The 20,484-nt window shown below is 40.3% G+C and overlaps 1 protein-coding gene across 1 annotated transcript in view; it reads right to left on the bottom strand.

The window, feature by feature from the left end:
• The window catches only part of naa35 (N-alpha-acetyltransferase 35, NatC auxiliary subunit), an 89,826-nt gene that overhangs the window by 43,118 nt on the left and 26,224 nt on the right, over positions 1-20,484 (bottom strand). The window contains exons 7-14 of the mRNA XM_078568089.1: positions 18,758-18,824; positions 11,032-11,075; positions 10,683-10,733; positions 9,709-9,792; positions 6,467-6,581; positions 4,369-4,547; positions 2,223-2,282; positions 1,735-1,841 (exon numbers count right to left, since the gene is read on the bottom strand). Of these exons, the coding sequence (XP_078424215.1) occupies positions 1,735-1,841; positions 2,223-2,282; positions 4,369-4,547; positions 6,467-6,581; positions 9,709-9,792; positions 10,683-10,733; positions 11,032-11,075; positions 18,758-18,824 (707 nt within the window). The remainder of the gene's footprint in view (positions 1-1,734; positions 1,842-2,222; positions 2,283-4,368; positions 4,548-6,466; positions 6,582-9,708; positions 9,793-10,682; positions 10,734-11,031; positions 11,076-18,757; positions 18,825-20,484) is intronic.

Raw genomic sequence — 20,484 nt, 5'->3', positions numbered from 1 at the left:
CCCAAGTCTGTTTCACACGGTGTACATTTTAGATCTCACATAGCCAACCCCCAAACAGACTTCCATGCTTCTTTAAATATATTTCTCCTTCTTTGATATGTACATCCCACTGTACCCCCACGTCTTTGGAATTTACTTTTCCCATAATATAAAAAACTTGTATGTAGTCATTATGGTCAGCACTTCTGGGAAAAATCAAAGTAATAATCTTGCCCTATTTATCTTGCCAGTTGTAAAAACCTTATCATGTCTCTTCGAAAATCCAACAACTTTTCCTCTTATCTAAAAATGCAAATTTCATTCACACCCTATCTGCTGACTTTACCCTAGCTCCCTCATTAGCATTTCAAATGCCTTTTAACACCCAACTCTTTTGATAATTTCAACCTTGCAGTCTATCGATCTCTAATTCAATTAAATTAGCCACACACAGAACCACACTCACCGACACACACATAAGGCTTCTTTACAATATCCCACAATAATATTATGAAAAATATGACAGTTTCGTGACAGGAGTGAAGAGAAGTAGTGGTGAGGTAGAGGTCATCAGTATACATGCGAAAACTAATGCTGTAATATCGGATAATGCCTGAGAGGCATCATGAAGATGAGAAAGAGGGGGCCCAAAGATAGATCCTTGGGGGATACCAGAAGTAATGGTGTGGGAACAGGAAGAGAAGCCATTACAAGTGATACTCTGGTTACGAGTAGACAGATAAGAATGGAACCAGGTGTGAGTAGTTACACCTAGCTAGATGACACTGGTGAGATGTTGGAGGAGGTTGGTGTGGTCAAAGGCTGCAGATAGGTCGAGACGGACAAGGAAATATAGTTTACCTTTGTCACAGTCACATTTGTGACTCTGGTAAGAGTGGGTTCGACATTGTGGCGGGGTGGTATCTTACACTAAAAGCACTGAATGCAGGATTCCCATGAGTATGAATACACCCATTATAGGCTTGGTGGTTAAAAAAAAACCTCCCGACAATCTTACTGGTTGTTTTAAAATTAATTTGCAAGCACTGTGGTAATTAGCAAATGTTACAAGGAGTTTAGAATGGGCAATGGCCGAGAACACTGTCCTTTTACATATAGAGCTCAGAGTTCTAAACATTAAGCACCATATATAAAATGAGTCTTCATAATTACGAGTGGAGTGTCAATCTAACTTAATTGCCACTCCACCGGAAATTTACAGGCTTATATTTGCATTGATTTGCTAACCTCACCTCAGAAAATCCATAAGGAAGGCTGGGAAGTGTGGAAAGATGTTTACAGATAAGATTGGTGTCCTAACATTAGATTTTTGCCATATTGTTGAGCAAAGTCGAGTGTGTTGTATTTGAAACTTGGAGTTCTCATTAAAATTAATGTAATTGTATGAGTCAAACCACAGAGAATTATTTTTATAACTGGGTAGCACTTCTGCCATGCTGAATGCACTGAAGGTACACAGCTGTAGTTAGACTACAAGTGAACCCGCCCACTTAATCATACGTCAAAATTGTAAGCTGGTTACTTTGGTTAGATGACAAGTTATATAATAATTATATTCCACAGCTGACAGCATGGCTTATACTGTAGTTTATTTACAGCATTTTTGAAATCAATCTGTGATGTGAGAATTGTTATAGCATGATAAACAGCAATGTACTTATTTGACATGCAGCTCAGATCAGCAAATGCAAGGAACACTGCTCTTAAAAAAATCACAATAATTTAGTTACTCACTTAGATGAGAGCACAGGAGGACTGACAAAGTATCTCAGAGCATCTTTTATCATATCTTGCATCAGATGTGTACCAAATACCTTCTTGTTATCTACCAGGAAAGTTGCCTGTAACATAAATATTTATTATAAATATAACCAATCTGCTAACAATTACAATCATTTTTAGTTTTAATAACATATGCAAATTCTTTGGGATATTCAGGTTGTCTGCTCATAATCACTATATCAGCAGATACTTTCAAAATACAAAAATTTAGTTATAATAATTAGTTTAACGATATCTAAAAGAGACTTCCTATAGATATTCTTCAATATATCATTTACTTAAATTGAGGCAATTTTAAAATTTGTATATGCTGGTTTATGACATTCATCAGCAATCTCCATTGATAATGTATAACATGCAAGTATGAATAAACATGCAAGTACTGTACAATGAAAGTGCAGTTATTTGCAATTCCTGAAGATATATAAAAGCTTACTTACCTGCAACAAAGACCTGGACAGCACACAAGGCGACTGTTCACTAAATTCACAGAAAAAGTCCTACAAAATGAAAATTTCAAAACACACCAAAAATATCCTGATGAGACAATTTGTAAATATTTTAATAGATGAGGTATAGAAACTTAAAATATCAATTTTTTCTTCAAAAACTAGCTTAGTTTACAAGTTAATAGCATGTCTCTATATGAAATGTTTCCACGTACGTGGCAATCATATTTTGTAGAATTCCCAAATGAAAACAAAATTATTCAGCCACTTGATAAATTTTAATTTTTCTATTAGTTTTAAAGTAACATTCAATCTAACAAAAACGTTGGAAACAATTTGCAGTCCATTTAGCACTTGTTGAAAGAAAAAGCTAAATTAATATTTTAGGTATGGATTCTTCATCAGGAGTCCACACTTGGGGCAGAATTTTACGGCCCCATTTCGGCGGGGACGGGGCCGTAAAATGCGGTGAGCCATTATAATCCCCATTGACTGCAGCAGGAACGTAAAATCCCACTGCCGTAAAATTCTGCCCTGGAAATTTTATTTTGTGTGTGTCATTTCCAGAGATATCGTTTCCAGTATTTTCCATTTTTGCTTGAGATTTCCAGTATCTGCAGTTTTTTCGAATACATTTTCTTCAATCCAACAGTTCCCTTGCTGTCCAAACATGTGCACAAGCCAATATTCAGAGATTACAGAAGGTGAGTGTTATGAAGCTATTACTGTATATAATATTACTGGAAAATATTTTTCTTTTAAAATAGAGGTTTAGTCTGTGGGTGTGTCTTAATTAGATTAAAGCCAGCTAGTCTGGGTGCTTTGATGTGTACTAGTTTTGATAGTAATAGAGTTAGCTTGCATTTGCATTTTTTGAATAGAGCATTCAAGAAGTAGGGTGAAAACTGACACCTATCTAGCAGCTACCAAGCAATATGTTTGTATTACTAATAAAATTGGCACTATGAAAGGGGTTTCATTGTTAAAAGGTGAAGTTCAAAGAGGCTGGTGAGACATTGAGAATTTGAATTCAATCAGTGCTTTTCGGGTATGCAGAGCAGAGGCAATGTGAGATCAAAAGGCAGCTGCAAGCCTCCAACTGGCTCCACAGGAACCAAGTGAAAAGAGCCTCATTTTGAATTAGTAAGGTGAAAATGCTTTGCCTGGTGTCTGGTTAAGTCTAAGCTGTTGCTTTAACGGAGATTAGTTTGGGAATTTGTTAAAAGTTATGATAGTAGTGATTTGTAGCCATGTATATATATAATATATATATATTTAACCTGCATAAATTAATAAAATGTTTCATTTAGTTTAATGTAAAACCTTGAGAACTGATGGTCTGATTCCTGAATTTTGAGACACATCTCAAACATAACACTTAAAATTATAGGTTATGACAGTTGTTAAAATGCTTCCATCTGGGATTTTTAAATAATTCTGCTTTACCAACTGCATCAGTCATAGCATGAGTCAGTCTGGTTCCGGTCATGGTAATACTCTGGCTCCAAAAAATAGGTTTTAGAATTGAACTCCAAAATTTATATTCAAAAATCAGTTTTGACAGGCCTTAACTGTGTCACTAGGTAGCTGCACATGACCCACACCACAAAATTGTCTTCACTGAGTCATTATCCTATATTTCTCTACCTAACACCATAGTGAAGGGACTTTCACCATAACGACAACATCTATTCAAAGAGGAGGCCTCTAGTGGCAAATAAAAATAGGAAGTAAATGTGGCCTTGCTTCCACGTCCTAAGAACAGTTTGTTTTTCACTAAACAACACAGAATAATTACTATATATAAATGCACTGACTGTGCTTTTTTCCTTTGTTTCTTGATTGAAATGGGACACAATTTTAATTTGGGTGTGAAACCCCAGGTGCTGGGGTTTCAGCAGTTGCACTACGATTCACTTTGAGGTTGCTTGCACCAGTCCCTGTTCATACAACTTCGGTATTGAGGCAAAATGGAAATTGCTTTACTATGATGCGAAAGTTGGTGGTACAAATACAACTTTTGCAAATTGAAATGCCCTTTGAAACAAAATCAATTTATCCCTGAATAACTGTCTGAACAGTTAAACAATAAAATGGCAGATTAAGAAATTATACATAAAAGAAATCTTGAACTTACCAAAATATTGTGCAGATTTGTCAAGTTGACAACTTCACAAACCATTTTTATTCGCTCCATAAGTTTAGCAAAATAGTTGACCATATCTTCTCGTTTTATAATTTTTGCATAGCGAGGGAATGTTGGAGGTAACAATCTCTGATTGACCAGTGGCTCAAATCCCATCATTATAGGGTGATCTATCAAACCAAAAGTTCACAGGCATAGTCTTTACTTCAGTATTTACTTATTTGAAAATATATAACTACAGTTTTAAAAACACTTCTGGAAAATTACAGTGATCTGCACATCCACTACAACTCTCATGCACTAAGCTATGAGGGTCCACGCTTTTGGTCTTTCTGTGTTGCACGAATGAATATTACGAACTCAAGGGCCACATGCGATATTTAGATCTTATACGGCTAACATCCATTTATCTAAGTTCGCTGATACCAACAGATCATGGTGTTCTAATTTAGAATTTATGCACCACTAAGACAGAAGCAATCAGAACAGTCCTTTCGAAAACTCCAGATTCTAAACTCAAAAAAAAGGACAAACTAGATAGTGAATGAGACATATAAACCCAAGTATGATTGAGTTGCCCATGTGTCAACTACAGGATTGATAGGGCTCAGCACCCGAGTGTGGTCCAACCCTGGAATAAACGATTTCAAAATATCTATTCTCTAGTTAAGATAAAGCTGCATTATAAGACACTGTACAAACTGAAGGAGTAATTTTCAACCTAATATATGGATTTGTTAAACTGCAAAAAATAAAAACAAATGTTTTAGTTTATATTCTTAAAATAGGCCCTTGCCAGGGTTTCTTATTCATGCAATGAAAATGACACATTTTGTTCAATTTTATTTCCTTTTCATTATTGAAATAGGATACTTTTCTGAAAACTTGATTGTATGTCCCTTAAGGGCCTTGTCCTGGCACTGTGGTATTTCACCAATAGCAGCTGGGGGAAGGTGAGGTGGGGGAGGGGTGGGGAAGTCTCTCCTGTTCAGGCATCCTGTCCCCCACGAAGGGCCCGCCGGCAGCAAGTGCTGCTACTGCTAGCAGAATGCCCCGAGTCTCTCAACCGTACCCCCCACTTCACTACTGTTCCGCACACCTGGGCAGAATTTTGCCTTTGGTGGGGTTGCACAGCGGGGGCAGTCGGGAAGGCGACCGCCGCCCATGATCAGCACTGCACCGCGATTTTATTGGGTGGGCCAATTAAGGCCTGCCCAGTGTGGAACGAGAGCTCAGCGCTGCCTGTCCGGGCAGTGGAAGGAGGGCGAGCGGGCCTAGCTTGAACTTCATGCATACACGCAAAAGAGCACTTCAATCTCCCTCAGGTATGAGCGCTGTTTAAAAAAACTAATGAACAAAATAAAAATGTCATATGAGCAGGGACATGTTTTTAATTCAAGTGTAAAATTATCTTATTTTTATTTGCTTTGGGAAACCTCATCCTGCCCATGGTTTCCTAAAAAATGCAAAGGCCACTTGGCCTTTTCGCCTGCCCGTCAACCGTTAGATTGAACGGACAATGAAAAATTCAGCAGAATTGTTAATGGCCTTAATAGGCCTTTTAATTGCTGGCGGGCACGGTCGGCTCCAGCGTGCGTCCGCCAACTGAACTATTGCGAGAGCGCTAGTTGAGTTGGCACGCTCGGCTCACCACAACGCGCTTTATTTCATGCTTGGGCGTGTTGGGCACGTTGTCCGCACACCGAGCGAAAATTCCTGCCCCTTAACTCCGGGCCTCCAGTGATGCTTCTGGTCTAGGACCTACTGCAGTCCCTGCATTGGCCACTGCTCCCAGTGGCGTTGCTGGGATTGAAGAACTGCCAGGTCTCTGATTGGCTGGTAGTTCTCAGAAGCGGGACATCCTGCTTGAGAGGGGTGGAAGCCACAACTTCATGCTAATAATTCCCTGAGCTTTGTAAAGTTCAGTCGTGGCTTCCAGGACTGGCAGAAGTGGGCTCATATCTTACTTTCCAGCCAGTGGGCAGAACCACTGCCTCTATGTTAAATCCCGGCCATTGGCTCAAACACAGTACTGTTTTTGGGAATCTGGTAAGTGGCTAAAATGCGGAAAATGTATTTTGTTTTGTACCTCCTTTTGTAGTATCATTTTGTGCCTGAATGCCATGGTGGATGGAGTTTTGTATAGCAGGTAGAAGATCTGCAGCTTGGGTCATAAGCTTCTGGGCTTCACTTATTGCACTCATCTAGAAAAATAAGTTAACAAATCAGTTTTATCCTTTCTCTGACTTTACAATGTCACTGACCTTCCCAAGAGTTAATCCATACTGTGTGTCATCAACAACAAGAGGTGGCTGCCTTTTACCATTCCACTGGCTATGATATTGTGCAACTAATTGGCAGGAAGTATAATAGCAACTTAAGTGTGTTGGGGTCAGATTCCTATATTCTCTGATTTCCAAGATCTAGCCGTGGGAAACCAGCTTGCTTCGCTTTGACTGAGCTCTGAAAATCACTGTACAGGGAACCACTGGCATATAACACTTGCCTCCCCAACCCTCATCCTAACATTTTGTATAATAGCACATTGGCTCATCAGCGTGAGTTGCCACTCAAAACTGACTTTTTAATAAAACTGTTTGTTTCATTGTAATAATGCAAAGTGTTGTCACTAGTCTGTTAAGTACCATGGTACTAATATATTATGGAAAAAAAATCACAATTGTACCAGTGCACTTTAGTACTGTTTATTGCTCTTAATTTACCAGCACTTCATCCTACTGTTATCCAGTTCAAGTACTAAAATCTGACATTCCCAGTTCTATGTTTACTGATATTCTAATGAGAACAACGCAGGCAGCAAGAAATGAACAACTTTCTGGAATACACTTAAAATTAAAACTCTAAATTTGATTATATTCAAGTCTCTAACAAAGGACAAAGAGTGTTTTCCGATTGTAGAGACATAATTTTATATTTTTAACCAGAAGCTTGTTAAAGAAAAGCTGTGAAGTTTCTTCATGCTCAGTTTTATGGTGTATATGATCCATGAAATTCTATTACATTATGTTACCAATTTTTGACCTTATTTTGAAGTTGCCAATCTTAATCTTCCCTGTTCTCTTCTACAAAAAATACAAAACTTACAAGACTGACAGTGCTATGGAGTAGTGACATTGATCACAGCTGCTGAAGGCCTTTCTACAAGGAAGGGGTGGGAAAACTATGAGTAGAGTCCTGCGAGTGGTGGAAGACAGCCTACTGGATTGAGAAGATCAAAGTGAACAATAAAGAAAACAAATATTGCTGAAAAAAGACACTTTGTCGAAGCTTTTCACCTTGTACTCATCAGGACAATCACAAAAATATCAATGTCAGGGGAAGCAACAACTTTATACTGTATGAGCAGAGAGTGCTGATTGGCTGGCAAGTGGACTCTGGTAGAGGCATTGCCATGGAAAATGCACCAGGTGATGGTGACTAACAGTTAACTGCTAAGCATTATTCAAAATTTAAACCAGGCAGCTTGACACTGATTGGTCAAGGCATTTACCCAAGGAATGAACCAGAAAATAGATATTACTTATTTTGTTTAGCTGAAATGGGTGCAATGTGTTACATGTTCTTTCTGTCTGCAAAGCTACAATTTTAATACATAGGGCCCAGTTCTTTGCAGAACGAAAGAACATATACAGGCCTGTTTCAGCTAAACAAAACAAGTGATAGCCATTCACTGGTTCATTCCTCAAAGCAATGCGTTGACCAGAATCAAGCTGCCTGGTTTAAGTTTCAACCAATGTTTGGCAGTTAACTGTTAGTCACCATCACCTGGTACATTCTCTAGGGCAACACCTCCACCAATCAGAGTCCACTTGCCAACCAATCAGCACTCTCTTCTCATACAGTATAAAGTTGTTTCCCCTAACATTGATATTATGATTGTCCTGATGAGTGCAAGACAAAATGCCTTTTTTTAGCAACTCAGTACTACCAAAAACAAATATGCAAAATCATAAGATGTCTTATCAACTTTTTCCTTTGTAGTTATTTTTCTTTAATTTTTATGTAAATGTAAGGATTCCTCTTTCTCATTAACGCCGCCGTGTTATACTGGCCATCATGTATAAGGGGTAAATTGTGTGCGCTTGTGTGCAAACTGGAATTTGCTGGAAAAATGATGCAAGTTCCCAGTAATGTGCAAATCAACCAGCAAGTTCGAGGGACTAAGAGATACTCCATGAGTTGTGAATCTCCAGAGCTTGATCGATTTACACTATTCCTCTGTCTGCTTCACATGCTGCAGCATCTTGGCCTGAGGCTCTCCATTATTTTTAAGAACTTGTTAGATTTCCACATGTATTTCCCATTAAACACACTCAGAGTTAAGAATCGTCATTATATTCTTGTAATGACTGTCAATCAACTTCTTATTGCCTCAGGTGACATGCTGTTGGAGATTTAGAAAAACAATTTTTTATTTTACTTTTCCTTTTTGTCTCTATTTCCTTTCTGACTCTTTATTTCCCTCCACTTCTCTTCCTGTACCTAATTTGACTCTAATTCACATTATATCCTTCTCTGTCACCCTTTTCTTTCTCAAACCTCATTGGTTAAAGAGATGCATCATTGCTCCCGCCATTTATTAAGGTCCCAGATGCCCTATTGCCCTCAAAGTGGTGCTATCAGCTCATATTTCCAGCAAGCTACAATGTGAAAAGATTTTTAGCTGAAGAGTACAGGAAGAAGTTTAATTGCGTGAGATGCCCCACTCCAGCATGTTCTCACCGTTAATTCATGGCCTCTGATTCTTTCTCCCCATTTTTAAAAATCCACCTCGAGAACAAATATTATTAGACGCTATGAGAGTCCACAAAGTTTGCGTTGCGTTAGTTGGTGATATTTTTAACTGACTTTTTGATTACTGGAAAACATCAATTAATGGACACTTCTGGAAGGCTCTCTAGATAGTGTTCAAGAATGGGATGGGTACGGATGCCAATCTTAACATCTCAAATGCTACCTTGGCTGAGATTAGCCAACTTTCCAAAGACTGTGCACCAAACCTGATACCTTCTTAGTCTTTATGGCTCCATGAACCTTTTGATCAGCCTTTGCTTGCATTTTCAATAATAGAAAATATGCCATCTCTAAGGTTTTGTGTTCTGAAACAAATACCATCACAATTTTGAATAGGTCTGTATCAAAGTCAGTGACAAAGTTTACATCAAGTCGTCAACAGATCAGAAATCCTTTACTGTGAATTTTTTTTACGCCAATAGATTCCTTGCTAATAATCTATGAAAGTCATTCTAGAAACAAATATTTTGTTCACTTTGATTATGATGCACAACTTCCACAGAGGGTGTGTCTCACCTCTTTCTTCGTGAAAGCAATCAGGGCAGTCAATAGTAACCGAGTAAACTTTATCCTGCTGAAAACTGCTGTACATTGTTGATGCTGAAACATTAAAAGCAATCACATTAGAATTTCAAGTCCCAAAACTGGAATATTTTGATCATTATGTTAACTGAAGCCAAAACAGGTTTTCTTCATTACATTCCTCCACTTTCTTCCCTTAAAATAATGCCACAAATTATATTCCCAAATGGGTTTTCAAGTATACATCATTCCTTCAAAGTTCTATTAAAAATTATGCCACAAAATTTGGGTAACAGATTAGGCACACTTTTGTGGAAGTAGTTTGTACTGATTTTCTTCCTTTATCTTTGAGTTTTACATTTTTTTTGAATAGCTGTAAATGAGTATCTAACAAAACTTAATTTTACTTTTTAGGGTCTGCATTGCCCTAAGAAAGCATGCTCCCCTCTCTTTTCCTTGTAGTTTTTTTCCTCTTACATATTGGCCTTGGTAAATCATGCTTCCTGCCTTGGAGTAGGCAGGGTGGATGGTAGACATTGGGGTGAGGTCCATAGTCAAGAGATACTCAAGAGTTAGCCAGTGCAATGACTACATCTAATTTTCCCTCCCCCCTTGGAAGACACATATTTCGCCTATTCTTGGGTCCTCCTTTACAGTGCAAGTCTGGGACTGTCATCCAAACACTACAGAACCCCATGCAAACAGTACAAAATGAATTTTAACAAGATGCTTCAAAGCCTTCTGAAGTCAATAATGTGCATAGCCCAGTTGACGTAATAATTGAGGATTTGTTCTATTTAAATTATAAAGTTATTTAAAAAGTATGTTTCAGACTTTCCAGACAGAAAACGTAGTAGTCCTTTTTAAATGTCTGAGACCCGAACCATTTTATTTTAGCTAGTCTGAATCCAAAATGCGTACAGGAAAATTTACATGCTGAATTCAACTAAAGACAGACGTGTTCTTACTTCAAGTTCAACCTCCGGGTTACGTTCTTCCCCTTGTCGACTTCTAGTGCTCTGGGGAAAGAAAACAGAAACTTGTAAATGTAAATGTAAATGGAATGTAAAACATAAGAAAAAAGTATTTTTTTGTTTAAATCTCCTGCAAAAGTGATCCACATTAACTGAAATACAAAGGTTCAAAATTGCTCCCCATGAATATTTGAGAAAATTAACAATGAGAACCAAGACTAAAATATAAATACGTTGCTATGTTACAATATACCAGAAGCATAGGAACAAGTCATAAAAGCATGTTATATATAAATGCTGAATTTTAATGGAAATGTCTTAGCACACTGTATTAACATGGTACCTTTACTCTTCTTTGCAGATCATCTTCTACATCTTTTAACATGCCTGGAAATAGAGTTTAATAGAAATTACAGAAAATTTAATAGATAAGTACATACTTCAACAGATCAAAAGACTCCAGTCATATATTCATACCACAGAAACAGTAATCCCATATTACCCAATGCTTGTTATAAAAGCAGTTTTTGTTCTATGTTACATTTATGTCTCCACTATTAAATTGGGGTTATTGAAATACAAACAAATCAAATGTATATATTCAATATTTATAACTGCAATTGAATTAATGGCTATCATGTAAAGTGCTTTCATTCTTAGGTGTGGATAAAACCACCACAATCACTTCTAATAACTTTAAAACAATTAGCGCTAAACTTAATTTTAACAATGACTTGTAGTTTCTTTCAGACTTAGTCAATGGTAAACAAGCTGCCTGCTGGTGGCAACCACACAGTTAGCTAATTAGATAACTAGTTAGAACTAGTTACCTAGCCAGTTGGGCCTGACTCAGGTCTTCAGAATTTCAGCTAGTATAAATACAGGAGACTTTTGCTAATGCATGGAGTTAGTAGTGTGGAGGCCAGTTTGACAATGCACAGCTTTGACAGAGTACTGAGCTTGGGAATTCAGCTCAATGAAGGCAGAGTTTGAAATTTGGAACTCTAATTAATTAAGTAAAATATAATAAATTTGGCAGGGCAGGTGATGTGTTGCAGCTGTAGAACATGGAAGCTGTGGACACCAGTGCGATCCACAGCAACCACATCTGTAGTGTTTGCAGCTTGGGGAAATTCAGTTCAGAGTTGATTAGCTGGAGCCTGAAATTCAGACACTGTGATGCATCTGGGAAGGAGGAAGTTATCTGGACACTTTGTTCCAACAGCCAGTCACAACCCTTAGGATAGATACTTCAGATGTGGTCTGTGGTCAGAGGTAGGAGGATGTGACAATGAGTGAGAGAGGTATGCGGATCCAGAAGGTAGCACTGGAGAACCCTTACACTCGTCCAATAGATTTGAGGTTCTTGGAGCCTATTTGGATGAGCAGGGATTGCAGAAAAGATGAGAAAACTGGCCACAAAACCATGGTACAGGAAGTGATTCAAGTGGGGTTGGGGGAAGCGGAGGGGCAGGGGTAAAAAGAATGCAGTAGTAGAGGGCAGTATAGTTAGGGGGCCAGATACTGCTCTCGGCAGCTGAGAGCACAAATCCCGAAGGCTATGATGTCTGCCTGGTGCCAGAGTTAAGGACGTCTCCTTGGGGCTGGGGGGGAATCTGGCATAGGAGGCAAAGGATCCAGTTCTCGTGGTCCACATGGATACCAATGAGAACTTCTTTTTTTAGTCCTGCCTAAGGGAGTATGAGCAGCTAAGGGCTAAATTAAAAAAAACAGAACAACAAAAGTAATAATCTCTGCATTACTACTTGAGCCACGAGAAAATTGGTATAGGGTAAGTAAGATCAGATAGTTGAATGCGTGGGTCAAAGATTGCTGTGGCATTGGTACTAGTACTGGGGAAAGAGGCAACTGCATAGTTAGGACCACGGTGGGACCAGTGTCGTGGAAAATTGCATAACTAGCGGTGTACAGAGGGCTTTAAGCTAAATAGTTGGGGGAGGGTTCATGTAAGGGGATACTCAATGAGAAAGGACAAGGCAATAGTGCAGGGTAGCGATATAGGTCATGATAACTAGAGTATGATAGCAAGGGATAGATTGTACATTAGAGTGAACTAAATAGGGTCAGAGTGGGGGAAAATGATAAAAAAGACAGAATTAAAGGCTCTTAATCTGACTGCAGCATTCGTAACAAGATGGATGAATCAATAGCACAAATTGAAATAAATAGTGTGATATGATAGCCTTTACAGAGATATGTTTGCAAAGTGACCAGGGCAGGGCACTGACTATTCAAGGGTATTTGACATTTCAGAAGAATAAGAAGAAATAAAAAGGAGTTTGGATAGCCCTGTTAATAAAGGATGAGACCAGTACAGTTGGAAGAATGATCTTGGCTTGGAAGATCAAGATGTAGGATCAGTTTGCATGGGGATAAGAAATAGCAAAGGAAAGGAATTACTGATGGGAGTAATTTTAGACCCCCGAACAGTAGTGATGATCCATGTGCTAAGGAAAGGCCTTTGTTTGATGACCCACAATCTGGGCAAAGCTTGCATTTTCTTTTGTGCGATGTCCCTTTAAGAATAAAGTGGGCAGGGGAGTATTTTGAAAGAGGGATAATTGTTTCCTGATTATAACATCAGCCGGTCTCAAGAAATGTCATGTGACTTGGGGTTGCCATGAGGATGTGGAGCTAGGAAGCAAAGGCCAGAATCTTTGGATCAGCGTATGGGGGTGGGCCCCGCCTACCGACACATAAAATGACACGCGGTGACTTTGGATATGTGCCCGATGTCCATAAGACCATAAGACATAGGAACAGAAAGTAGGCCATTCGGCCCATCGAGTCTGCTCCGCCATTCAATCATGGCTGATAAGTTTCTCAACCCCATTCTCCCACCTTCTCCCCGTAACCTTTGATCCCCTTACCAATCAAGATCCTATCTATCTCGGTCTTAAATACACTCAATGACCTGGCCTCCACAGCCTTCTGTGGCAATGAATTCCATAGATTCACCACTCTCTGGCTAAAGAAGTTTCTCCTCATCTCTGTTCTAAAAGGTCTTCCCTTTACTCTGAGGCTGTGCCCTCGGGTCCTAGTCTCTCCTACTAATGGAAACATCTTCCCCACGTCCACTCTATCCAGGCCTTTCAGTATTCTGTAAGTTTCAGTCAGATCCCCCCTCATCCTTCTAAACTCCATCAAGTATAGACCCAGAGTCCTCAAACGTTCCTCATATGTTAAGCCTTTCATTCCTGGGATCATTCTCGTGAACCTCCTCTGGACCCTCTCCAGGGCCAGCACATCCTTTCTGAGATACGGGGCCCAAAATTGCTCACAATGTTCTAAATGTGGTCTGAGCAGAGCCTTATAAAGCCTCAGCAGCACATCCCTGCTTTTATATTCTAGTCCTCTCGAAATAAATGCCAACATTGCATTTGCCTTCCTAACTATCGACTCAACCTGCAAGTTAACCTTAAGAGAATCCTGGAATAGGACTCCCAAGTCCCTTTGCACTCCAGATTTCTGAATTCTCTCCCCATTTAGAAAATAGTCTATGCCTGTATTCTTCCTACCAAAGTGCATGACCTCACACTTCCCCACGTTGTATTCCATCTGCTACTTCTTTGCCCATTTTCCTAACCTGTCCAAATCCTTCTGCAGCCTCCCTGTCTCCTCAATCTTACCTGTCCCTCCACCTATCTTTGTATCATCTGCAAACTTAGCCAGGATGCCCTCAGTTCCTTCATCTAGATCATTAATGTATAAAGTGAAAAGTTGTGGTCCTAACACTGACCCCTGCGGAACTCCACTAGTCACCGGCCGCCATCCTGAGAAGGACCCCCTTATCCCCACTCTCTGCCTCCTGCCAGACAGCCAATCTTCTATCCATGCTAGTACCTTGCCTCTAACACCATGGGCTCTTATCTTACTGAGCAGCCTCCTGTGCGGCACCTTGTCAAAGGCTTTCTGGAAGTCCAAGTAGATAACATCCATTGGCTCTCCTTTGTCTAACCTACTTGTTACCTCCTCAAAGAATTCTAACAGATTTGTCAGGCATGACCTCCCCTTGATGAAACCATGCTGACTTTGCCCGATTTTACCATGCACTTCCAAGTATTCTGAAATCTTATCCTTAATAATGGACTCTAAAATCTTACCAACGATCGAGGTCAGGCTAATCGGCCTGTAATTTCCCATCTTTTGCCTCACTCCCTTCTTAAACAGGGGGGTTACATTAGCGATTTTCCAGTCCTCTGGGACCCTCCCTGACTCCAGTGATTCCTGAAAGATCACCATTAACGCCTCCACTATCTCTTCAGCTATCTCCTTCAGAACTCTGGGTTGCAATCCATCTGGTCCAGGTGATTTATCCACCTTCAGACCTTTCAGTTTTCCTAGCACGTTCTCCTTGGTAATGGCCACCATACTCACCTCTGCCCCCCGACTCTCTTGAACTTTGGGGATGTCACTCGTGTTTTCCACTGTGAAGACTGACGCAAAGTACCTATTCAGTTCCTCCGCCATTTCTTTGTTCCCCACTACTACTTCTCCAGCGTCATTTTCCAGCGGCCCAATCTCCACTTTTGCCTCTCTCTTACTCTTTATATATCTAAAAAAACTCTTGCAATCTTCTTTTATATTACTGGCTAGTTTACCCTCATATTTAATCTTCTCCCTCCTTATTTCTTCTTTAGTTGTCCTCTGTTGGTCTTTGTAGGCTTCCCAATCCCCTGGTTTCCCACTGCTCTTCGCCGCATTGTATGCTTTCTCTTTAGCTTTTATGCTGTCCCTGACTTCCCTTGTCAGCCATGGTTGCCTTGTCCTCCCTTTAGAATGCTTCTTCTTCCTAGGGATGAATATTTGCTGTGTCTCCCAAATTACTCCCAGAAACTCCTGCCATTGCTGTTCCACTGTCTTTCCTGCTAGGCTCATCTCCCTGTCAATTCTGGCCAGCTCCTCCCTCATGCCTCTGTAGTTGCCTTTATTCAACTGTAATACCGTTACATCTGATTCCAGCTTTTTCCTCTCAAATTGCAAGGTAAATTCTATCATATTATGGTCACTTCCTCCTAAGGGTTCCTTCACCTTAAGCTCCCTTATCAAATCTGCCTCATTACACATACACTAAATCTAGAATTGCCTGTTCCTTAGTGGGCTCCACCACAAGCTGCTCCAAAAAGCCATCTCGTAGACATTCCACAAATTCCTTTTCTTGGGATCCACTACCAACCTGATTTTCCCAGTCTATCTGCATATTGAAATCCCCCATGATCACTGTAACCTTGCCTTTTTTACACGCCTTTTCTATCTCCTGGTGTATCTTGTGCCCCACATCCTGACTACTGTTCGGAGGCCTGTACATAACTCCCATTATGGTTTTTTTACCTTTGCGGTTCCTCAAGTCTACCCACACAGATTCTACATTATCTGACCCTACATCATTTATTGCTATCAATTTAATTTCATTTCTTACTAACAAAGCAACCCCACCCCCTCTGCCAACCTGCCTATCTTTTCGATAGGATGTATATCCTTGGATATTTAACTCCCAGTCCTGATCCCCTTGCAGCCATGTCTCCGTAATGCCCACCACATCATACCTGCCAATTTCAACTTGCGTCACAAGTTCATTTACCTTATTTCGTATACTGCGTGTATTCAGATACAACACCTTCAGTCCTGTATTTCCCGTCCCCTTTCTCATTGTCGTCCCTTTATCTGATGTGCTTGAAGTTAGATTCCTAGCCCTTTCCACTCTGTCTTATTTTGTGTTCTGGGTCTTTATTAGCCTCTCCTGGGCTCTCCTTTCTTTTCAGTTTTTTCATAATTTTCATTGAAGTTGAATCCACCCCCCCACACGCTAACCTGCTGCTTTGTTTCCCATTAGTCATACTTCTTGGAGTTTTACCCTTCCCTCCCCCCCACTTTCTAGTTTAAAGTCCTATTGACCACCCTATTTACCCTTTTCGCTAGAACATTGGTCCCAGATCGGTTCAGGTAGAGACCGTCCCAACGGTACAGATCCCTCCTGTTCCAATACTGATGCCAGTGCCCCACGAAATGGAACCCCTCTTTCCCGCACCACTCCTTTAGCCACGTGTTTACTTCCCTTATTCTCGCGTCCCTATGCCAATTTGCACGTGGCTCGAGTAGTAATCCGGAGATTATAACCCTTGAAGACCTGTTCTTTAATTTAGTTCCTAGTTCCTGATAATCCCCAAACAGGTCCTCTTTCCTAGTCTTATCTATGTTATTTGTCCCGACGTGGACTACAACAACTGGATCCTCCCCCTCCCTCTCCAATATCCTTTCAAGCCGGTCAGAGATGTCCCTCACCTTGACACCGGGCAGGCAACATACCATGCGGGACTCTCGATACTGCTTACAAAGGAAGCTATCAATTCCCCTAATTATAGAATTATTTGCTCCCCCCTCTTGAATGGCCTCCTGTGCCACAGTGCCGTGGTCAGCTGGCTCATCCTCCCTACAGCCTTCTTCCTCATCCACACAGGGAGCAAGTACCTCGTACCTGTTGGACAAGGTCAACAGCTGTCACCGCGCATCATTCAGATCTTCAGTTCAGCGGGTGTGCACCAGAGTCGGCTGCATGCCCACCGAACTGTCAAAGGGCTATTAAGGCCATTTAAAAATGAATTAAAATAATTAACGGAGCTGCCCATCCAACCTTAAGGTTGGCGGCAAGGCAAAGGGCCCAGGCAGCCTTCGCATTTATCATGAAGCCTCATCCACGGGCGGGATGAGGTTTCATGAAGGATTTATAATTCAAATAAATTTCTTTATTCAAATTTATTGACACGTCCCAGCTCATGTGACACCATCACATGAAGGGACATGTCTGAAATTTTTTTTTCTCTTTCTTTAAACTTTTAAAAACGTAATTAAACTCCCTGAGGCAGCTCTGTGCCTCAGGGAGATTTCTGCGCCCTTTCACGGCCTGCCCATGTAAAATGGTAGTGTGCTGCCGATCGCGGACGGCAATCGGCTGGGCGTCCGCCCGCGCCCGCTCAGCCCCCATAACGGGGAAAATTCTCCCCAAAGTGTAAATAGAAAGCTAAATGCAGTGGGGTTAGGATTTAGCCTGCTTTTTGTTGTTTGGCAGTTCAGAAGACTGAGAATTTATGCAAAGAGAAAACAAGCAAGGCTCTCTCCGAATGGAAGTTTTGTGTTTGGCAGTTTTGAATAGATCCTGGTGTTGAAGCAGGTCTCTGACAATAGAGAAAAGGCTATGTTACTGTGTGTCTTATATAGTTGGAAAGGCTGAATACTGAAGACAGGAAGGATGAGAGATTGTGGATGGGAGAATATCCATTGCTGCCGTTACCAGAGCACTCAGACCTGTCCTGGCAGACCCATCGTTTCAGCCTGTTCTTGCCCCACTGAACTTATTTCTTCCTATCTTGACTCTATTTTTCTCCCTATGTCTAGTCTCTTCCCATCCACATCCATAACTCTTCTGACACCCTACGGTATTCTCCAACCACCTCCTCTTCACCATAGACATCGAATCTCTCTCCACCTCCCCCCCCAACGAGGATGGTCTGAGGCTTCTCCGCTTCTTCCTTGAACAGAGGCACAATCAGTCCCCATCCACCACCACCTACCTCCACCTTGCTGAATTTGTTCTCTCATTGAACAACTTTTTCTTTAACTTGTCTGACTTCCTCCAAATAAAGCAAGCTGTTATGGGTACCCGCATGATTCCTAGTTATGACTGTCTTTTTGTGGAGTATATGAAAAATTCCTTGTTCCAGTTCAACTCAAGCCTCCTCCCTGCCAACTCTTTTTCCAGTACATTGATGACTCTAGCGGTGCCGTTTCCTGCTCTTGATCAGAACTGGGAAACTTAGCCTTCCTCCCCCTCCCCCTGCTTTCAATAGTATAAAACCCATCACATTTCTACCTTCCTTCAGTTCTGAAGAACAGTCCTATTCAACTCGAAATGTTAACTGTTTCTCTCTACACAGATGCTGCCAAACCTGCTGAGTAGTTCGAACACTTTGTTTTTATTTCAGTTTCTAGCATCTGCAGTATTTTATTTCTTAATGAATAATGCTGTTTTATATAACAGAAATTATGCTTACCTGTAACTCTCAGATCTGTGACATTATTGGCCATTTTGAAGCCATAAGTCATTGATTGGAAATCCTCCTGAAAATAGAAATAAGTAAAATTATATCTTGCTGGAATACCGAAGTTCCTTTCTCTAAATCAACAAAACAACATCAGAGATGGTAATTAACGCTAGGATGCAAATAAAAAGCAAAATTTTGCTGATAATTTTTGTAGGGCTCAATTCTAATGCAACAGTAGCACTGATGAATTAAGATTTCAACAGAACTCAGCTATTTTTAAAAAGAGGCAGGAGGACAATTGTGCAGAGCACTGGGTGCTAATTGTATACTAATTGTGTTTCATTGTTCGAAGGTGATGGGCATTAACTAGGAATTCACTCGTGTTGCTCGAAATAAAAAAAGGAGTATCGTAGCTCGCGATACATAAGTCAACCTGTAAAGACTCCAAAAATCCTTCGAAAATGGAGGTTGATTTATATGCCCAGTATAAAATGTGAACTGCTAGCGTGGGTGTGTGTGGTAGCACTAACTAATCTATTAGAGTTTTTTGATAAAGTAACATTCAAGGGGATATAGGGGAATCTGTAGATTTGGGGTACTTGGATTTCCAAAAGGCATTTGATAAGGTGCCACATCAAAAGGTTACTACACAATATAAGAGCACATGGTAGTGGTGGGGGGGGGAGGGTAACATATTAGCATTGATAAAAGATTGATTAGCTAACAGGAAGCAAGAAAGTAGCGATAAATAGGTCTTTTTCAGATTGGCAAGCTGTGTTGGATCACTGTTGGGTCCTAAACTTTTTACAATCTATATTAATATCTTGGATGAAGGGACCAAATGTGCGATAGCTAAATTTGCTAATGACATCAAGATAGGTAGGAAAGTAAGTTGTCAAGAGGAGGTAGAGTCTGCAAAGGGATATAGGCAGGTTGAGTGAGTGGGCAGTGAGACCACACTTGGACTACTGTGTAGTTTTGGCCTCTTTATTTGAAAAGATATAACTGCTTTAGTAGCAGTTCAGAGAAGGTTCACTCAACTCATTCTTGGGATGAAGAGCTTATTTTATGAAGCAAGGTTGAACAGGTTGGGCCTATATCCATTGGAGTTTAGAAGAATGAGAGGTGATCTTACTGAAACATAAAAGATCTTGAGGAGACTTGATAGGGTGGATATCACTTGTTGGGGAGACTAAAACTAGGGGACATAGTTTAAGAATAAGAGGTCTCCCTTTTAAAACAGAGGTGAGGAGAACTTTTTTCCTCTGAGGGTCATTAGAGTATGGAATTCTCTTCCTCAGAAAGTAGCAGAGGCTGTGTCTTTAAATTTATTCAAGGCTGAGTTAGATAGATTTTTGATAGACAAGGGAGTCAAAGGTTATGGGGGGCAGATAAGAAAGTGGAGCTGAGACTGCAACCACAGCAGCCATGATTTTATTGAATGGTGGAGGAGGCTCAAAGGGCCAAAAGGCTGACTCCTGCTCCTAAGTCCTATGTCCCCATTTTGAAATGTGACGAAAACATAATATCAACAATTCCTTTTAAATTAATGTGGCACGGTTTATTGAATTAATTAGTTGTCCAAAGATACCTTTAAGTACAAACAAAACATTTTAAAATCATCATCTTTGGTATCCTGCATAGAGTTCATTGAATTCATTCTGTGTCACTTTGGCTATGGCATCATTGTAAAGATCCTACTCTGGATCAGATGCGGAGTTTTCGCTTTCAGAATC

This window comes from Cetorhinus maximus, chromosome 2, assembly GCF_964194155.1.
Source record: "Cetorhinus maximus chromosome 2, sCetMax3.hap1.1, whole genome shotgun sequence".
Classification (NCBI taxonomy): Eukaryota; Metazoa; Chordata; class Chondrichthyes; order Lamniformes; family Cetorhinidae; genus Cetorhinus; species Cetorhinus maximus.
Note: the sequence above shows the minus strand (reverse complement) of the source record. Positions and strands in the feature narration are given on the sequence as shown.